The 22,566-nt window shown below is 39.6% G+C and overlaps 1 protein-coding gene across 7 annotated transcripts in view; it reads left to right on the top strand.

The window, feature by feature from the left end:
- Positions 1–22,566, top strand: part of NTRK3 (neurotrophic receptor tyrosine kinase 3) — a 381,018-nt gene that overhangs the window by 349,098 nt on the left and 9,354 nt on the right. The window contains exon 16 of one of the 7 annotated variants that reach the window (XM_074398626.1): positions 20,759–20,804. Within the exon in view, the coding sequence (XP_074254727.1) occupies positions 20,759–20,804 (46 nt within the window). 7 annotated transcript variants of the gene reach the window in all.

Here is a 22,566-nt window from a genome sequence, read left to right as displayed (position 1 = left end):
TATAGCTAGGGTATATCAGAACAAACATGCTGGGCAGCCCTGTGAGAATTTTGCAAGCAGGACCGTTATGGAAAAATAATCAATGTGTTTTCACACATGTATTTTAGTCACATCAGGTTCAAACTCTTGGTTTTAGGAACTGACCGGTTGCATTAAAATATCAAGTTGGTCAAATTTATTAATTAATTTCAATAAATGTTTAATATTAATCAACTGTATGTGTTTGTCTAAAGTTGGACACTTCTGAGAATGAAAAGGGAAGCTATTAATAATTAAATAGGAGCTACAGGCATAAATTTAGGCCTTTCTTGGTAAATTGGGGCATACAGTCATTTTATCCATGTATGCCGAGTTACTGTTGGTACCAGCGATACCGCTATGAATAGAACGGACAAAAGTCGCTGCCCTTACTGAGGGAGATAAAAAATAAAGACAAAGTAAAATATGTAGTAAATTTAAGAGTGATAGGTTCTTAAGCGAGAAGTAAAGCAGAGAGGAGGAAAAGAAGTACTTGGAGGTAGTAATAGTGGTAGCGTTGGTGGTGGTAGTAGTGCTGTGTGTGTGTGCAGTTTAGGTAGGGAGGTCAAAGCAATTGCATTGCTTAAAGAATATGATATATTTTCGTTTCTTTAGTTCCTCCAAAAAGGGCTTTTGTGGTTCAGCTGGAACTTACTGCGTGGATGAAGTCATATCTGAAAATTCTGAGTCCAAATAAAGAAATACTCCCCAACTTCATGACAGAAAGCAAAGAGAGAAAACCAGGTGGCTGTGACATTGGAAGCATACCTTGTCTGCTTGATGGTATCTCCCACTGGCATCACTGAGATGGTATCAGAAAGTGAATATGGCTGTGGATTCATCTATTTGGGGAACATCTTTGCAGAAAGTCCCTTAATCTCTGACTTGTGCTGGCTATTCAGGGCATCTTAAGGCATTTGCTTCTCCCATTTTCTGTGGGGTAATGGAAGGGCAGCTTACATCTGCTGAATACCTTCTCTAGCCAGGCACTTTGATGGAATTTTTAGTAAGTTAATTTATTTAATTTATACTGTTGTATTGAAGACATTATTATGGTTCCACTTTGGGGATGAAAACACTGATGTTTAAACTCAGAACTAGAAAATAGCAGAGCCAGGGTTAATCCAGGTTGAATTATGTCTGAAATTCTGCCTTTATCAGTTAGCCTGAGCAGCTTTCCATAGAGACCAGTGGCAGGAAGTGGAAGTGTGAAAAGGACTCACCGGGTGACCTGAATGTCCCATGTGTGGGCTGATTTGCATGGCTGGATCAGGAGCAGCAGATGTGTCATATCTTTGCTGATTGTGCATGAAGGCGCAGCAACTTCTGCTGCTTTCTTGTGTGTTGTCATGGAAATGGGGATGGGCATGGACAAGTTTCGGGGCATGAGAGTAAATCTTCCTGTGTGGCTTCCCTCTTCGGCTGAGGTGGAGGCTAAACTTCCATGAGTCAGAGTTCCTGGGGCTCACACACATTGGAAGGAGGAGCCGTGCATGGTGTCTGCATGCAGAGTGCTGAGACTCAACAAAGGTTTTTTGACAGGGGTTGTGTCAAGAGTGGAGTTTGAAGATAATCCTAAATTTCCCGTCTGCCTTTGTAAATGTAATCCACAGACTGACCTCATCCAGTCTTAGGATGCTATTAGCAAGAAACAGGATGTCTCTGGACCACATCTCAGATATGATGGTTATATTTCACCTCAATATCACTGTGTAACCTTGCATTTATCTGTGGCGTATTTCCCAGAAAACAAATAGGTAGCATCTTGTTTTATGCATAATATGGTAACCTCCTGATAAGGTTGTGTGTCAGGCAAATCACCATTTAGATACACAAAAGAGACCTGCTACAACAAAGTACGGAATTATTTTGGGATACCCGTGACCCTCTCCAGTTTTCCTTTTGTGATAAAGGAGAAGATTTCTACCTACAATGCTATACTTTCCTTGGAGTTTTTGAACGTGTTTATTCCAGGGTCTCAATGCATGTCAAGGCAATGTCTCTTAGTTTCACATGTATCGTAGGGGTGGAGAGAAGTCATTACTCTTGTCTTTCAGCAAGGATTTTCTTTTTCATGACATTGTTACCATCACAGAAATATACTTCAGGCACTGATGTCCCTCGCTGTGGTCTTCTGACTGTTGGGTAGCACTACCTCATCAAGTTTTTGCTCTTCACTGCTTCGGGATTGTTGTCTAGTTCCCCGCCTCATTTTGATGCTTGAAAAGCGAGGAGGAAAGCATTATTCATCTTCCTCCATAGGATACTCCACTCTTATCTGAGTTTTCCCTCTGGTAAAAACAAATAAGCAAGCAAATTACCTTTTCTTCTAAAATATTAACCCATCTCAACACAGTTCGCTTCTCTCCTCTGCATCTGTGTGCTATGTGGAGTCCCAGCTGGGAATCAGGGTAAAGAGGAGAAGTGTCTGGTTATATTTCAAACTGACAAGGATAGTCCTTCTTTTTCTGGTTACATATGGTCTGCCCTGCCACTCACACAGACAAGATATGTCTTAATTCCAGAAGGGAATTAAGCTGTAGCTAAAAGAATAGTACCCATGCCTTAGACACAAATCTGCAAGGACACCTGGTCATGAGGGTGCCTCGGTCTGGGAATCTGCTTAGAGGCTTGGTCATAGATGCATCCTTTACAGCAGCATGCTGGGATCTCAGGAGTGAGATGAACCTAAGAAAAAAGATTCAGGAAGATCCCAGAGGCCCATATGAAAAAGCTTATTGTAGTTTCATCCTAACTGAGCAAGTTTTGGTCATACACACATCCTTTAAGGCAGCATTCTGGGATATCTCCTCACCCAAACAGAGTTAGTATTTCTAAGGAACCTAAGGACACACACCTGTTTATTTGCATGCCCAAGATACACCAGGAGAACGTAAGAGAAGCTTTTTTCACCCCTGTGAGCATGGCACTGGTTTTCAGCCATGACTGAGGTTGTAGAGAGTCTGGTTGTAGTGAGGATGTCTGTGAGCGAGAGAGTATTCTAAAACCCACTGGGGGTTTCCCAAAGTCAAACACCAATGTAGTTTAACAGTTTGCAAATTGTGGAATGTGGTTTCTGCCCTTTTCATTGCCATCTCAATCTTGTGATCATTAAGACTGGCCTTCTAGGGAAAACTAAGGCAGTCCTCTGTATGAGATGAGCGTCAATTTACGTGGTATCCCGTGTCCTCATAAGTTCAGGGGTTGTCTGTTCTTAGTGCCAGTCCTCTGGGCTCTTAACTGGAGATTTATCCAGAGATAAGAAATCTGCCCATTAAATAGTAATTAAACTTTGAACTCTCAGTTCTCTTAGCATTTTGCTTTCTGATTATCTGAAGAAAGACAGAGCAAGCCCCTAGAACAGGATGGTAAGTGGTGCCTGGAATGGAGTAGGGCTCAGGTCTTCAAGGGAAGGGGATGTGGGAGCTAAAGGGAAGATGACAGAGGAGTGGGGGAGTCTTTCTGGTTGTGCCATCCAAGACCACTCACTAGAATGTTGCCCTAGTCTCTTGATGGGGCTTCTTGGTCTGCATCTTATCTTCAAAGCTGGTCAAGTCCATTTGCTTCCACAATTCTTCTGGGACAAATGAGTCATGAGAAATTCATATGACTACAAGAATTGTGATACCGCCTCCTGTCTGGCGATGATGTGGGTTCCGCTATTTCTGGGCTGGTGCCCACCTCTCTTGAGCCTTATCTAGTTCCTCTGATTAGTGCTGCCTCCTCTCTTTCTGTCACTTGTGGCTAGCCCTAATGGAAAGTAGATGTCTGAGGCAGCCTCCAGACAGATGCATCCGACTGAAGAATTCTGGCGCCTAGGCAAATGCAGTCCTCCAAATAAAGCCTTTAGTTCAGATGCCGGTCTCAGAGCCCACATTGTGAACTGTGTCCTGTGAGGCTTTATGGCTAGAGAAGTTCTGGCATGCAGGGTGGGGAAGGAACGAGGCAGGTTTGGGGTGAAAGGAGGCTTATTGTAGTTTCATCCTGGCTGGGCATGTCGGTTTTACAAGGGCCTCTGGGATCTCTCTGAATCTTTCTTCTTTGGTTCATTTCTAGAAATAGACATTTTATTTCTAGAAATAGAGACTAACTTGAGAGTTGAATTTTCTAGTGTTTTCTCAGGATTTTTTCAGCTGTGACGGAAAACTCTCTACCTTAAGCAAAAAGGCAATGTATTATCTTAATAATAATTTTTTTTCCGGGTTTAGGACTTATTTCTAGTGTTGGCTTAATTTGAAGACCTAAATAATGTCACCCCATAAAGCCTGTTGCTTCCTCTCTCCCTTCTTCCTTCTCATCTCTACTCTGACTTCTTTCTGTAATTTCTTCATTTCTCTCTGCCTCTTCCTTTGTCTGCCTAAGACCATGATCTTAGAGAAAGAGATGATAATGGGAAATAGATTTCCAAACAATCAAGGCTAATGAATTTTGAAAATTATGATAATAAATGCTGCTGCAGTTGAACAGATTATCTGAGACCTAGATGTTCAGTAATGAAGACTTGTCCTCATCAGGGAGGTCTTGCCATCCGGAGTCCAGCTGACAAAGTGAGAAATTATCAATGCCATTTCTACAAGCGTGGGACTGGACATTATGCAGAGAAAAGCTGCAAGAGAAAGACACAGGAAGCAAAGTCCATGACCGGCTGCTTTTTCCGAATCTATCTATGGAGGAACATAGATGTTTTCTGACGCCATCTTTATGAGCCCTCTCTGGGTTGGTGTCGGTTCCCATCTTACTTCATTGAATCTGCTGATTTAGATATTTCTGAATGAAATTTCCCCTTCAGCTTTTCTAAGGGTTTTATGAGTATTTTATATAAATCAAATTTATAGGATTTTTATCACATTATCTAAAATCTGCCATCCTAACCCATCAATTTACGTGCTAAAACATTTTTACTAATGAGTCTTTTTTTTTCAGTTTATAATGTAAAAGAATTTTAACTTGGTGGTGAATAAGAACATTGGTTTTGGAATTAGAATAATTCAGGTGTAAGACTTGGATTTTTCTGTCTCAAGCATTTTGGAATAAGATGCTTAACCTCTTCCTCTCCTGTCTCCCTCTCTCCCTCCCTCTTTCCCTCCTCCCTGCTTTCCTCCTTCCTTTTTTTCTTTCTCAATGCTATGCTGTTGATAATATTAGTTTTCAGAGCCAATGCGTTTTGAAGGATTGAGTGAAGCAGTGCATTTGAACTTGTTCGGCAAAAATCCTAGCACAGTATAAACATGCAATAAGGTGTTGTTCTGTATCCCTGTTCACTGGGACAAGAACTGAGCCTAACTCTACACCCAAACTTGGAATACTGAAAGCACCTCTTTCTGCCTCTGCTGTGGTGGAGACCAGAGCTTTCGATAAATTAAGATGAGGGCTCTGCCCTTGGGGATTACCTACCCCAGCACTTAGCCTGGCTCTACCTTTTGGGGACCCACTAGGTGACCCTGAGAAAGATACTTCATCTAGTTTCATTAGCCTACAAACAAGAAGTCCACTTGCTCAAATTCCCCTTTTATTCTTTTGGAAAGAGGAATGTGTGTAACAGAGTAGGAATGCCTTTGAATAACAACTGTGCAACTGTGATTTCTGGCTTAACATTTAAGACTTTCTCCTGGGTTCATCCTCAGAGCAGTCCTCTCCTGCCTTTTGACCTTGAAGGAGAAGCCAAGAGGCAGGGCTTGTTTATAAGGAGAGGTGGGGCAGCCCACAGCTGCAGGCCTCAGATGACGGCCTGGAATACCAGATGTGCGTGCGTGGAGGTACAGCTCTTCCATCTCTGTCTTCTGAGCCTGCCCTTGGCCTGCACCCTTCACGGCTGAGAGGTACCCCGGGACCCAGTTGTAGAGTAGCAGGCTGTGTGGACAGAAGTGGACCCCAGAGCTCTAACCTTCTCACAGGGCCAGGAGAGGCATCCAAAGGTTATCCAGTCTCTACTTGACCAAATCATCCCGTTTTGGAACTGGATGATACCTAAAGGTCAACTAGCTGAACTCTTTCCCTCACCCAACCAATTACACAGATGAGGACGCAGGAGGCCAGGGGTGAGCCCGGAGGTATGATGCAAACTAAGGCAGGGCCCCGGAGCTCCTGAATTCTGGCCCATGTTCTCCTTCATTGCCTACAGCGCATGCACGCACACACACACGCACGCACACACACACACACACACACACACACACACCCTCTATAAAGTCAGGCTGCGGATGCTGCAGATGTTAGGAAGGGCCTTGAGTTGCGCTTTTGTACAATGTTCTTGATGTCCTGATTCAGTTTAGAAAATTATGTTTTTGACCATCTCATGCAATTTTTGAGCAGAGAGGAATCTTAGCAAAACTCTGGTCTGACTATGTCATTATCGCAAGTGTGAACACTGAGACGGAAAGAAAGCACAGGCTTCCAGGACCACAGGATGGTAGAACTGGGGCAAGAACGCAGATGAGCTGACTCTCAATCCAGTGCCCTTTTCATTCTGTTTCCTGGCTTATCTCGGTGCCAGACCTTCCCTCTGGCTGCCTCCCTCCCGGGATGCCTGAGATGCCTCTTGGCCTTGCCATGGCTGTGTGGCTGGGTTGATACCCCATTTCCTGGCATTTTTCAGGGACAGGCCCAGCTAGAAGCCCGTGGTGCCTGAAAAGGCTGGTGGTACTCTTACGTTGATGAATCACCTTGCAGTTCCTAGGGTACTTCAACTGCTATTATTACCCAACCTCAGACTTTCTTGAGAATTTAACCCTGCTATTTTTTCCAAGTTGAATCCTGACTTTTAAATGAAGATAAAGGACTTTATGCACTGTTTCATGTCTGTGGTCCTGCAAGTGATCTGTGAGCTCTCTTCTCTCAGGCACCAAGCATCCTTCCTTTAGAATTAAAGGGCCGTTTTTCATTACTCAAAGAAAAATCCCATTTTCTATTGGGTGAAGAGTGCATTCAACTCCCAAGAAAGCTTTAGGTGTATGAAAAGGCTACTTTTGTCCACCTTCTCCTTCCCCTTATCAAAGCTCCTCCAGCAGCCAGTCAGTGCATGGATGGGAAATTCAGCTCCAGCTCAGAGAAGCTAGATAAGGCAGCCTGTAGCCTAGGAAGGACTTGTGTATTCTTTATGTCATCTCACATGATGTGCATTCAACTTGCCTTTGCCTGGGGATGTGGCCATCAGTAGTAGGTTTCTGCTGTGCTCTGTATTGTTTACTGAAGAAATTAAAATATGCAAAGTGTTCCCAGTCCCCACTTTTTGGGCTTCCTCTCCAGCTACTTCTGGCAGTTTTGATTGGCATTTAATAAAACAAAAGGGGAGTCCAAAGGCTTGCATCTCCCTCCAGCTGGAATAATTAATTTGGAGTGGTTTGGAAGTAGTAGATTTTTACTTCCAACTATAGCTGTGCCTTTCTGGCCTGATCTGTCCAGCCTGCGGTATGTGCCCTGACTGACAGACTTTGAATGCTTCATGAAGGGTGCAGGGATTTAAGGGCTCAGAAATTGAGAGGGGGCAGGAAAAGAAAGGAGAGGTGGGCCTCAATTTACTTCTTATAGCAGCACGAACCGGCAAAGACTTCTTATCTTTCCCCAAGACAGCCTTACATTGGAAGAGCTACAGTGCAAGACACCTGAAAATTACTTCCTAATCCAGCCTAAATCTTTCCATCACTTACCACTAATTATCACCATCTACCTGCACACATAGAAATTCCAAATTCAGTCCCTTATCTTATTTAAATCCTGGACCCAGAGAATGCCTCTTGGAAAGATTTATAAAAGAACATCACTACTGACACCATTACAACTCTTATTCGTCTCAATGACTGGCACTTGGTAAGCCTCAATAGATGTTAGTAAGTAACAGTCGCCATAAGATTTGTAATTGTGTTAGTAATATTGTTCTCTTATAAATATTTGAAAGAAGCATGCCCTGGGTCCAGGATTTAAATAAGATAAGGAATTAGATTTGGAATTTGTGTGTGTGTCAGCCTCCCAAATAGCTGGGACTACAGGTGCATGCCACCATATTCGGCTATTTTTGTTTTTTTTTTTTTTTCAGTAGAGACAGGGTTTCACCGTGTTGGCCAGGCTGGTTTCGAATACCTGACCTCAGGTCATTCACCTGCCTTGGCCTCCCAAAGTGCTGGGATTACAGGCATGAGCCACTATACCCAGCTTAGAATCCCTGATTAAAGGATTCAATGCCATCATCTTAGAGCTGGTGGGATATTCAATCAATAAGAGGTATTATTAACATCGCTGAAAGGATTACTCAGTGAGCCTATTTGTAGCTAAGTTTGCCTTTTGTGGGGGGAAAAAACACCCCATCTCATTGTTTTCTTTATTAAAGCCAAATCATGTGGTTTTTCTTTGTTTTCCTGCCATGAAGCTTCACACACAGAATATGCAGTCATTGAGCCTAGCCCACAGTAGAACACTGCACATTCCAAGCAGCCCGGTCGTGTCTTCGAAATTCACTTTAGCTGCTCCTCCTGAGTACCTAAGCCCTGCTTTTGTAAACATCCTGAATCCAAGAATACAGACTGGCGGCCACACAGATCCTGGCAGCTCCTTTAAACCACTTCCAGCACTTAGGTGAAATTGTCTTGAACCTACACAACCCACAAAAAGAAAGACTTGGAACGCAGCGATGGATTAACCTTCTGTCTTTGGCTCTACCATGCTGACTGGCTGGCATTTCGTCCCTGAAGTGGTTTCCTATCCATGAATAGGGGATTATTGTCTCATTGTAAGGGTAATTGAGCAGAATGTCTAAGTCGTTAGAAAAAATGGGAAGTGCACTGTAACATACATGATCATTATCATTGAGAAATTAGCATCTTTCAAGGAAGATTTAGATTAAAAGTATTATGCATGTGCAGGTGTATTGAACCCTCGCCCTGCCTCTGCTTCCCTTACTATCTCATTTAATTTCTGCACGTGTTCTGAGTAAGTGTGTTATTATTCCCATTTTTGTGCACAAGGAAGTCAAGGCTTCCAGAGGTTAAATAAATTCTCTATGGTTGCTGGGCTAGTGAATAGCATTGGCTGAGTTATGCCTTACTCCCTCCGTTTCTTTGGATCCTCCATTTCCTTATCCTATGTACACATTTCTGATACGTTATAATTTTTACTTTTTTTGGCCTCTTTTTAGCAAAGTCAATCTTATTTGAAAGAAATTATCTTATTTTGACTAAATAAGTCTGAATCTAAACTAGAGCCTGATTGTTAGCACCTGAGCTATGCAGGGTCAGATTTTTCAAAATCTAGTATCATTAGAAGGATGTATTCTGCCATTCTTGACTTACGAATATGATATTATAACCTGCATTTGGGGGCTGGGTGGATCCCTTTGAATCCAGAGTGATCCATGGATCTGAGCTTGATTGAGACCTCCAGCTTTGTTGAGTGACTTGAGCTCTTTTAACATCATCTTAAAGTTTGTTTCCGCTAGAAGGTATTCCAGTCATTTGCAAAGGGAAATAAGGGCCAAATTATTTTTCAACACATCTTTGGACTTAAATGTCTGCTCTACAAAAAAAATATATAGCTTTGGGGCAGTAAAGGACAGTGAGGTCTCAGAATGAGTGCTAGCTTTTAGGCAGGATTAAGAAAGAGGAAAGCAAAATAAGTTATAAAAGGCATGTGTTCTTGGGGCTTCCCTCAGAACTTTGCTCCTGGCAGATGCAGCTCTAGGTAAGAGAATCGGGGAGAATCACAATGGGCCTATTTATCCTCTAGGCTCACACTGCTAAACAGCTTGGCTCTCAACTCCTTGTATTTTTGGAAGACTCCAGGGTTTTTCCTAATCCTGGGGCTAGAAGCTCAGACTGAGACAGCCGTTCCACTGAGATTCTGCTAAATGGATGCTGTTTGCGTAAACTGTCAGAGAGCCCTGCTCTGAGGGAGCAATACTATAATGACGGCTTTGTGAGTTTTCTCTGCATTTTCCCTCCAAAGAATCTCAAGCACCTACTAGACCCAGGGCTGAGATATTTGATTTGTCTATAAGAAGCTAGATAAACAGTCTGTCCTACTTCACTGGGTAGACCAGAGGCAAGAAGAAGGCAAGCAATTCCAACTTAGTAAGTCAAAAGTCTCGTGTCACTGCAGGGAAGTCACAATCTCTTGTATAAAACTTGTGTCCGTGGAGCTTCCATACCTGGGGTGAGGCACAGATGGACATGTATTTGTGAATGCACACTCATGTATTGTAGATCAGAAATCAAAAGGATAGCCAAACTAATATATCCCTAAGGCATATACCCACAGAAACTGGAGGGATTCCACAGAGTTCCACCAGGTGACTCAAAGTCTGTATACATCAGGGTGGAAAGAACGAAACTATAGAACTGTCAGTGAATAGAGTCAAACTCTGTAAAATATTTTAAGAGATTTATTCTGAGCCAAATATGAGTGACCATGGCCATGGCTGGTGACACAGCCCTCAGAAAATGTGCCCAAGGTGGTCAGGGTACAGCTTGGTTTTATATATTTTTAGGGAGGCTTGAGACATCCATCAAATACATTTAAGAAATACATTGATTGATTTGGTTCAGAAAGGTGAGACAACTCAAAGCGGGTGGTGGAAAGGCAGGGTGTTCCAGGCTATAGGTAAATTTAAACATTTTCTGGTTGACAATTGGTTGAGTTTATCTGAAGATTTGGGATCAATGGAAAGGAATGTTGAGGTTAAGATAAAGGACTGTGGTTACCAAGTTTTATTGTGCAGAGGAATCTCTTAGCAGACTTCAGAGAGAGAGAGAGAGCAGGTTGTAAAATGTTTCTTATCAGACCTAAAGGGTACCTCACTCTTAGTTGATTACCTCCTGGATCTCAAAAGAAAGGAAGGGAAGGGGATTCTCTATATAATGTGGATTTTTTCCACAAGAGACTTTGTGGGGCAGTTTCAAGGCATGGCAAGGAAATAAAGTTTGGTGTAACACCTTTTGATTTTTTTTCCCTTGTTATGCCAGAGTAGTCATTTGGAAAACAAGTCACAATATACAGGATTAAATAAAACCCATCTAATGAGAATTTGTGGTCTGTAGGGCATACTTTCCACACCCTCTAGAGCGGAATTTAGGCAAGATAAAAAAATTCAGAGCTTAGTCCTCAGAACCAACATGTAAACCTCATGACACTCAATCTGTATATTTCTGATTTGTTTGCCTTTGCATATGCATGCTATACTCCAGTAATACGTTTACATTAAAAACAATAACAATACTCTGTGAGACCTCAGTTCTGTTTCATTTACTGTTCTTAGTGATTTAGACAAGTCATGGCTTTTCTGGCCAAGGTTTCTATGTCTGCAAGTAGGCTGGGTAATTTCCAGGGTCCTTTCCAGCTTTGGTTTACGTGCTGCAGCTTTGGTGTTGAATCTCTTCTTTCAAGCCCTGGATTCTGAGAAACTTGAATTTCAGGAGCTGGACAAGGTACAGTGGGAGGGTAGGGCTGCACCCCTGAAGATACACCAGGAATCCAGATGACATCTGGAGAGAATGTAGGCTGAACCACCAAAGAGATATGCCTAATAAATGATCAGGTGGCTGAGAAGAGAGCTGAAGAACTGGCTCACAGTACAGCATCCAGCATCCACAACTCAGAATAGTCTCATTGTTAGAAAGTGAGGAGAGAATAGAGCAGGGGGAGGAGGAGAAAAGGTAGGAACTGGGGGAGTTTCTGAAGGGCAGGCTGCTATTTCTAAGGTTCTGGCAGCCTCTCACATATGTGGGGAAGGAACTATTAAGAGAGACCAACAGTTGGAGAGGGGGTGGGGGCAGTGAGAAGGGTTCATTCCAGGAAGGAGGGCTATATCATTTTGATTAACTAGTTTAGAGCAAAACCATTCACTTCACTGCTTGGAGACAGGAAACATTAAAGGAAGACTTTGGGCTTTTCCTTTTCCATTTAGGCCGTTTATTTCTGGAGATGTCTAAGGGAAGTTTCACCAACCCCATGTGATCAGGGAATGATCAGGGCAGGACCGACACGCCCGTGTCTGTATCTGTGCCTGTACACACAGTGTGCATGCATTGTGATGCACGCATGTCCATCTAAACCGCCTCCCCCCAGTGTACGGATGTGTGTATGTGTATTACATGCCGTTAACCTATTATGTACAGCCCATGCGTGTGAAATTCCCAGACCCTCCAGAACAAGAATGGCGATGATTTTAAAGACTGTTATGCTGACTTCTGGGACTGCTACTGGGGTCATGTTCAAGGTGACTGGCAGCCGTAGCTGATGCTGTCCTCAGAGAGCAAAGCAAGGTGGAACAGGTGAAGGCCACTGGGGCCTGTGGGAAACCAGACTTCCCAGGGAATGACAAAGGCATAGACTTAGTGTTTCATTTTTACTGAATGCACATAAAGACTTTTCCATGTGAACAGACATGCAATCAAGAAAGATTAAAATTTAATAAATAAATAAATAATGGCGCTTACCATAAATGACACTCTTTATGACAATCTCCTGATAGACCATTTATCATTAACGTATGTTGCCAAGGTTTTACCACTCTTCAGAGTTGTCTCCTTCAAAGCAGATGAGTTGCTTTCTCATCTACTTCAAACAGTTCTGACTCAGCCCATGCAGATTAGGGAATACAGAGGAAGCTTGAATCTCTCCAATGGTTCTAGAAATATTGTACCCTGTGAATCCATGTTTGCTCATCTTTGCTGGGTCTTGATTTCTTTATCTGGAATATGGGCTACTTCGTGTCCTGTATACCTCATTGGAATTGTGTGATGAGAGATGTCTTGAACCTCTCGGTAAGAAGCAGACTTCTGTGTGTTTTTTGGAACCCACCAGCTGGCTCCTTCTGTAATTAGACACGGAAGGCTGAGAACCTTGTAGAACTTAGGTGAGTTTTTCTTTTTAACCCAAAGTTATGGTTTCTCTCTAACTGAACAAAAGTTGTAGTCACTCAGTGGAAATTAGCAAGACAATTCTCTTTTCAGGAAGGCCTGGCTTAAAGAGAACGGACAGCTGTGGTTGGATGAGTGGGGAGGTAGGAGAGTCCCCCAGAATGGAACACTGCCCTGCAGGGCATTCTGCCCCAAGTACGACCTGGAGCCTGAGCCTTTGTAGCCACTAGACTTTGAACACCTTCTTCCCCACTTATTCCTGGCCCTCAGGAGTGGGGCAAAGCGTGAACCCTAAAGACTTGAGTGAAAGAGATGGGTTCTGGGGGTTTCAGCTAGGCACCTCAGGGCTGGAGGTGGAACTGCTTCTCTTGCTCGCCTCTTCTCCCATTCTCCCATTATATAGAGCTCATGGCCTGAGGATGGGTAGGATACGGCCTCGGCGAAAGACGAGAGGAGCAGGACTCTGAACTTTGCACTACTAGATGCTCAGTCTCTGTACTGTGGTCTTGAAACGTTTATGCTCCTACAAGAATGCTGAAAAAAATATATATATGTCCCTTGCACATCTTAAGTTGACATCCAACATCTTCAAAGTAATTTTAAATAGTTGCAGTAAATGTCATTTTCAGAATATTGTAAATATTGACATTAAAAATATATCATTCCTTTAATGCATCTGGAACTTTAAGTACCAGAGCAATTTGGTACATCATCTATTAAACACATGAACAAGTTCTTAAACAGTCAGTTTTGCATGGCTCCTGTTCCTTGAATTTATATTTTTCATTGCAGTTACCCCACTGAATTTTATCTTTGTATATTTTTATGCATGAAATCCTTTTATTGGCCACTCTATCATAATTTACTGTGACAAAAATATGTATGAAGATTTAAATTTAATTTTTAATGGCCAATGATCATACATTTCTAGATGTTAAGAGTTTTTGGTTTGAGTTATCATTATGATTATTAGTAATAAATGGAAATGAAACTGATTAAGTTACAGTTATTAGTGATGGACAAAAAAGGCAGTCAACAAAATAATATACATATCAACTTTTCATGAATGTAAATGATAAGTAAAATATTAATGGAAATGCATCTCATATTTTCAATTAGCTCATGTATTCATTAATGAATGTTGTTTTAAACTAAGAAAGAAAAATAGATGAAAAAGAAAGAAATTTTGTTATTGAATTTTAATTCAATTCTTTGAACTATTATCTAGTTAGATTCCTAAAATCACACAGTGGTCTCTTTTGTTCTTCTCTCAGCCGATAATTCTTTTAGGTTTGTCTTTCTTCAGTTGTTTGAAAATTATTGAAAACTACCCAACTTGTAAGTGAACTTTTCCCCGATAGTTAGAGACATCCATTTTCAACACCAGTACCAATATTTTATACAGTTCCTTTCATTGTACTCTGTAGGGTTTCACTCCTGAGATTTAGAATGAGTGAGAAGTCTGTCCTTCCTTTTGGAGAGGAGAGGAGAGGAGAGGAGAGAGAGAGAGAGTGTGTGTGTGTGTGTTTGTGTGTTTGTGTGTGTGTGTGTGTTGGGGATGGGGGCAGCTGGGCAAGGGATTGATGGACCACAGGGGCTCTGCATTTAATTTTAGAAAAAATCCATGTGAGAGTTGTGTATCTGCAAAATCCCTCAAAATTATCCTTGCCCTGAGTACACGCTGGAAAGACCATGCTCTGTATGTTCTGGTTTGAAACCACTTGTGTGGACACTGTACCATACCTCTGTCTATTACATGGCATGGAAATTCTAGGTCTCGTCCCATGGGACAGTGGCTCTTGATCTTTAGGGTGTGTATGGATAACATGGGGTATATATAAAAAGTACACTTCCCCATGGACAATAACAAAAGACTGGAAACAATCAAAGTCCCTATTCACAGGAGGTTCATGGGAGAAACTGTGGCATCTTCAAGCACAGTGGATCCTCTACAGCTATAAAAAGAACGAGTGAACGTTAGTGAAAAAAGCCAAATATAGAACAGATATGGATTGTTGCCTTTTATCTAAGAAGGTGACCAAGTGAATGTAAATCCATATTTGCTTATGTAAGAAACAATGGAAAAATAAACTAAAACCAAACAAACATGGTTATCTGTAGAAGAAAGAGAACAGGGTGAGGAGAATGAGCAGAGATGGAACAAAATTTTGCTTGAATGAACCTTGTTTTGTGGTTTTGACTTTGAAACAATGTCTCAGTTTTTATGTCATTATAAAGCAACATGTAAATCAAACTGAAAATAAACAAAGCAAGTCCTAAAAATTAAAAGCAAACATGAAACAAGCCTAATTGTGTATTACATTGCTGGCTTCACCACACAGAAAGGAGTTACTTCAAATGACTTTAAAACATAGCTATGTTTTCTATATGACCCCAGTAGGTAGATTATAAGGACAGAAAGAGCTATAAAGATTGTAGGTTGAAGGTTGTTTTCAGTAATCATATTATTAGTACTGTTATTTTCAAACTCTCTCTAATATACTGTATATTACTTATACAAATTAGGATAAAGCAAATAATATTATGAGTGTTAATAAGAATCAAGATTTTCAGCATAAGTAGAAAACCACATGTAGACAAGAAGTAAAAGCTCTGTAATTCTAAATTTGATTTGAAAAAATCAATATGTAGTCATGATGTTTTTTTCTCTTAAGATTTTTTTTTCCTAGCTGTTTTTACAACAGACCTGGAAATAGTAACCACCCCAGTAGAGACGAACACTCCAGTAATCCATGTTGTGGTCTTTAAATTCCATTGCCCTCCAAAAGGATCCAGGAATCCCTGGAGATATGGCTGATTCAAAGGCTGGAGTAGGAAATGTACAAGATTGGCATAGAATATTATTTTATGTCAGAAAGGAAGGATGCTACGAAGAGTATTTCTTAGGGTTATGTGAGAAGACACAGACATAGGCTTTCGTTGCCCAAAGGTGAAACACCAAGCATCAGATGATAATACAATACGTCAGATAATGACTACAAACTACAATAGAATGAAACACTTCAAGAGTGTGTGTGTGTATGTGTGTGTGTGTGTGTGTGTGTGTGTGTGTGTGTTTAAAGAACAAACACTGGTAATGCTTTTCAAAACCAAACCAAACCAAAACACTCCTTTCATTGGTCACCTCTGGAGGATGCTATGGGATGAATTCATGATTCTAATAACTAGTAAATAAAGAGAAAGAATTTATCCTACCTGTGCTGTATAAACTGTTTCCAGTGTAGCTAAATAGCCGATGAAAGGAAGTTTTGATTTATAAAAGATTTCCAACTAATATATGCAGAAGGAATGCTATAATTAGAATGTCACCCTTTTACAGCCACTAATGAAATAATGGATCTGGGCGGTGATCATCAGTGGCTGCTAAAATTGCTAGGTGAAAGGGAACTTTATAATAATCAGATTGAATCCACTGATCAGTCTTAACATCACAAAGAAGGAAGACAACCAGACAACCTTTGCCTGATGGTGTGTTACAGAAAGAAACAGCACCATTTATGAACCTAGGTCTAATCAGAGCTCTGGATACCTAGTCAGGAGTCATCATGTGTTCCTGATTAAAGGAAATGTAGTAGATAGAGGAACATGTGAAATGACCCATAGAGATACAGGGAAATAGACTGTGAGAATTTTGTGGGACAAGTGACCAGGATCTTCAACCATCAATCAGTCAACCAATCAATCAATGGAAAGTTGGGGCAGAAGGTAGGGGAATTCTATAGATTAAGAGACCCTAGGAGACATTACTAAATGTGATGTATGAATATTTTCTGGATTAAACTTTCAAAAATCACTTGAAAACATTTGGGAATTTTTGACACTGAATGGTATCTGATGTTAAGGAGTTATTAGTATTGTGATAGTGTTACAACAAAACCGTAAGTTTGTGGTTCTCTTACCCTTTGAGTCTAAGTCAGAGGCCACCTAACTCTGTAAAAGACCACATAGTAAATATTTTAGGCTTTGCAGGTGGCCCCTGTTGCAACTTTAAGGTGGTCTCTTCTATAACTATTCAACTCAGCCCATGTATTATGAAAGCAGTCATAGACAATATGGAAACTAATGAGCCAGACACAGTGCCATGCACCTGTAGTGCCAGCAACTTGGGAGGCTAAGGCAGTAGAATGGCTTGATCCCGGGAGGCAGAGGTTGCAGTGAGCTGAGATCCTGCCTTTGCACTCCAGTCTGGGCAACAAGAGTGAGACTCCATTTAAAAAAAAAAAAAAAAAAAAGGAAAAAAGGGAACTAATAAACTAGTGAGCATGGTTTTATGCCAGCAAAACTCTGTTTCCAGTATCAAGGGACAAGCTATCATTTGTTGACCTCTGGTCTAATTCATTGCACTTGGGGTAAAGCCTAGGAATCTGTAGTTTTAACAAGCATGCTAGGTGCTTATGATCAGGCAAAGAGCCCTGGGAGGTGATTTTAGTTATCTCTTCCATTTTCACACGAGAAAACTGAGGCTGGAGTAGGAGAAAGGACTTGCTCAGGGTCCACAGCTAGAAGGTAGCAGACTGTGTTTATAGGGGAAAATCCTGGCTGCCATGTCCCTTCTCTGCTACATTCATCCCACAGGTAGACACTAAGGAGAAACAGGGAGAGAAGCTGGGAAGAGAACAGGGGGAACAAGAAGGAAGTTTTTCTGCACATTGTACCTCTAACTCAGCAGTCTTCTTTAGGATGAGGCAGAGGTAAAGGGAGGGAGACAGAGCCTGAATGCATGCCAAAAGCCCAACAGATAAAAAGAGGATGTTCTGGAGCATAATGTCAACTTCCTTACCAGGTCTAAAATTCAGAGTTGCCAGACTTTGAAAATAAAAATACAGGAAACCTTGTTAAATTTAAATTTCAGACAAACAACAACAACAACAACAACAACAACAAAAACCCATATTTTTAGTACAAGTATGTTCCAGGCAATATCTGGGACATAATTATAAATTTTTTTTAATGTTGTTTAACTGAAAGTCAAATTTAACTGGGTATCCTGTATTTAATCCGGCAGCCTTGCCAAAGTGTGAAGCAAATTCATAAAAGCATTTAACAAAATATTGGTGGGCAAGGGGTCAAGGGCATCCCTTACCGAGGGACTAAGAATCACCAGGAAGCTGCTTACAGGGAAGGTTCAGAGGTCACAGAGACTGAACTCTGACCTGCCAGATTTTGGAATAGGCACTTGACCCTCTCCTCTAAGTCCTTGGTTTGTAGTTGACCTTGGCATGGATATCCTAAAGCCTGAGTTGATCAGGTACCTCTGTTCTCTCTACACAAGATCTGGATTCATTCAAAGCCCATCTGGTCTCTGGGTATGAATTGAATTTTATGGAGATAGTGACATTCTCGTTTTGCTCCTGCTTGATCCCCAATATACCAGGAGTGATCATTTTCCCTTGAAAACAGTCTTAATAATGCAAACAGGATTCCATTCTTTAATTAGTGCTCATTCCCCATGAGCACCTTCAGCCTCCCAGATTTTTCAAACTCCCATCCTCTTTGTGAGTATGCATGTGAGAGGGCAGGGAAAGGGAACGATTGTTGGAAGGTAGGCAGGGGCTCTTTGCCAGTGCAATCCAAAGATCTGTTTCCCTCCAATTACTTACTATTTTTATTTCTAGAGTCATTCCTTGGAATATTTCCTGTGCCTCATTACTTACGTCTCCTTTTTCAAGGTTCAGCCTTGAAATCCTTAAGTATCTCATTGAGAGTTTGGATGAATAACTAATATTTCTTATGCAGTGCTTGGGCAAGGTACCTTACCTTCATCTGTGGTTTGGGGATGATAGAGCCTTCTATCACACAGGAATGGAGAGAGCTTAAATGAGGGATGTAGGTAACAACAGTGGCCAGCACTCATTATTAATTCACTAGTACATTCTTCGTGTTACTGTTTCTGGCTAGTTTTTGTCTGGCTAGGTTTTATCATGGGACATATTTGTCAATAATTTTTTTTTTTTACCAGGGAAGGCTTTGGCCACTCCCTTTCCCAGACAGGGTCTCTCCAAAGAAGATCAGTCACCTTGGAGGAAAATCACCATGAGTTTTAATGGAAAATAAGCACATTTGAGGAAATTAGGTTTGTTAAGCTGCATGTAAAGACACACGCAATGAACAGTTACTGTACTTTGTATATATACTTTTGCACTGAACAATGCTCAGTGGGTTTTTACATACTTGATCTCGTTTTAGGCAGGCTGTTGCTTCGTTCTTATTTTGAAGAAAAGAAAACTGAAGTGCACAGGGGTTAAGTGCTTGTCAAAAGTGACATGAGAACGCAGGGCTTATGACTTCCAATGTCATGTTCCTCTTTGTTGCATCACAGGCTTCTGGAGATATTTTATTAATAGTCCACTCCTGGAAGCATGCAGTATAAACTGTACCACATTGGTTGTGCTACTTGGTGAGAATTTTAAAGATTCTTCTCAAGGGAGGCTCTGTGACCAATTAATATCCTTCTGATACTCTTTTACTCAAATACTTACATGCATCACAGTTTACACCCAGCACCCTTGAATTTCTGTCTATAAAATTGGAGATTTCAATCTGGGATACCTCTTCTGGATTGTGTTAAAATTATGAAATGAGATGGACACCAACATCAATTATGGACTCTACTACTGAAAATTTTTCATCAAGAGAAGTGTTTCTATATTCCTGATTTCTGTTTTTTTAATCAACAAACCAAATGCAATAAACCAGTGTACGATTTTCTATCACAAACATAATTTTTCTTTTAAAAATATTAATTTTTTAATATATTAAGTAGAACTTAAATTAGGTCCGCTGGTTTCCTTAGATTCACACTTTTTTTTTTACTGTTTTTAAATTTTCAAATGTGATACCTGATTATTGTAAAATTTCAAACAGCATAGAAATATATGTGTGTGTGGAGATATATATATATATATATATATATATATAGAGAGAGAGAGAGAGAGAGAGAGAGAGAGAGAGTAAAAAGTGGAATTTTTCTCTTTGGTCATAACTCACATGCTATAGAGGAAGTCACTAGTTTACTGGTGTTCCGAATATTTTTCTATGCATTTTCAAGTTACATGGTATCACTATATATTTGCTTATACATTTTTACATGAATGAGAATGCTAAAATATATTTTTCAATACCTTGTTTTGTCACTTAATATATCCTAGACATGTTTATGTATCAGTACACATAGCTCTACTATATTCTTTTTAATTGCTGCGTATAACTATAATGATGAACAAATTTTTGCCTTTACAATGAATGAAATAAACACTTTCAACTAAATACTTTTGCTTACTTGGTTGAATATCTTTCTAAGACACCTAGAGGTGAAATTGCTGGGTTCAAAGTCACTTGCACCTTTAATGTCAACAGAGTCTACCAAGCTGTCCTCAGAAAAAGCAGAAACATTTCTCACCGCTGCCATTTGAGAATAACTCTTTCCTCACCTCTCTCAAACACAAGATAGCATTAATCTTTTTCCAAACTTTCCCAATTGACATTCAGAAATCTATGTCTCTGTTGTTTTAACTGACATCTTTTCATATGTTTGTGGCCACTTCTAGTCCTTTTGTGGATCATCTGTTCTTATCCTGTATTCATTTTCCTGTTGGGTGGCTTTTTCTAACTAATTTGAAGGAGCACTTGGTATGGATTTTAATTCTTTGTCTGTTACATATATTGTGCCTGTTTGTCATTTGTCTTTTAGCTATGCTTACGTTGTCTTTTGCCATGCAACAGAATTTAATTTTTGTAAGTTATAGTTCTAAATCTTATTCTTGATGGCTTCTTGAACATGTGTCTTATTTAGGGAGGCCTTCCTTTTCTGAGGTTATAGAGTACTTTTCTAAGTTTTCTTCTAATATTATTATTGTTTTGTTTTTTATGTTTAGCTCTTTAATCCATCTGGAAATGATTTTTGTATATGGTGTGAGGTAGGTATCTAAGTGTATTTTTTTTTTTTAATGAATAGTTCATTGTCCCAACACTTCAATTACTAACCCATCATTTCATATATTAAATTCCAATATTTATACATGGGTCTGCCTCTAGACTCTCTGGTTTGTTCCATTAATAAATTTGTCTGCCCTATGCCAAAACACAATGTGTTCATTACATAGTTTGATAAAATGTTTTGCTATCTGATAGAGTAACTCTCCCTTATTGTTCTATTTCAAGTATATCTTAGTTTTTATCAAATAATTACTACTTTAGGTGAATTTTGGATTCATCTTGTCAGTTTCTGTACACCATTTCATTTGAGTTTTCATATATATTGTGTTAAATTTTTGATTAATCTATGGGAGAAATGAAAAATGTTTAACATTGCGCCTTGCTATACAAGAAAATGACACAACTTTTTATTTATTCAGATCTTCTTTTATGTTTTTCAACACTTTTCTTTAAATAGACTTGTTTTCTGCTAAAGTTTATGCCTAGGTGTTTTAAATGCTTTTATTGCTATTGTCCAAACAGTCATATTTTCCATTGTATTTCGAAGTCATTGCCATTGGCCTGTGAGAATAGTTTGATTTTTGCGTGTTTCTCTTATTTCTGAGTAGCTTGCTAAATCATATAATGGTCTAACTGCTTTTTATTTAATTTCCTGAATATTCAGGCAGTTTGACTTTTAAAAAAAATATTTCTACCCCATTTAAAAAATTATTGCTTTATTGCATTGGCTAGGACCTCTTGAAAAATGTCACATAGAATTCATGATAGAAGATACCTTGTATTTTTCTAATGGTTTGTCAGTAAATATGATACTTAGTGTATTTAATAAAAGAAGTTACCTTCTATAAATTAGACTTTTAATCAGAAAAAGATGTTGGAAATTTTTGGCATTTTTAAAAGGGTGGCTTCTCTTCTTTTATCTTTTAATTTAGTAAATTTAACAATAGATTTCCTAAGGTTGAGACATTCTTGCATTTCTGGTATAAACCTTGTTGATCTATAATATGGAATTCTTGTAATATATTGCTGATTTGATATTTTATTCATATTTGGAGAGTATATTCATAACAGTTTTATACAAGTATAGATAAAATATGTATATTGATATTTATTATGTAAATACTTATGTAAGTTAGTATGTTAAATTTGACTGATTTTTTCTTCAGGAAAGTTCAAACCACAGAGAATAGTTTGGGAAAGTTTCTATGTTTTTTGCTTTGAAAAAGTATAAATAAGACAGAAAACTTTAATAGAACTCACCCAGAAAACCATCTGAACCTTTTATCTTTTTAATGTATAGAATTTTTTTTTTACTACAATTATGGTTTTTGTATTCAACTTTTCTATTTAATTTTTTTAAAAATTAATATTTTCTAGAAAAGCAATTAATGCATGTATACTTTCAAATTTATTGCTGTAACATTCTTAACATTTTACATTTGTCTCCTTGACGTCCCTCATTAATCTTGCCAAAAGTTCATGTGACTTTTGAGAGAACTAACGACTGTATAGACCAAGTCTGATTTTTATTTTCCTTTTGGTTGGTTGTTTGCTTTGTTTTGTTGACACTGATTAATCAGGGTTTATTTTATTTTATTGTTTATTTCTTCTTACTTTCCTTGCATTTGCATTTGTTTGGTGGGTCTTTACTACCTCTGTGTGTGTGTGTGTGTGTGTGTGTGTGTGTGTGTGTGTGTGTGTTGAATCCTTATTTAATTTTATTTTCACTATTTTAAAAATAAATGGT

Source organism: Saimiri boliviensis, chromosome 5 (assembly GCF_048565385.1).
Source record: "Saimiri boliviensis isolate mSaiBol1 chromosome 5, mSaiBol1.pri, whole genome shotgun sequence".
Lineage (NCBI taxonomy): Eukaryota > Metazoa > Chordata > Mammalia > Primates > Cebidae > Saimiri > Saimiri boliviensis.
Note: the sequence above shows the minus strand (reverse complement) of the source record. Positions and strands in the feature narration are given on the sequence as shown.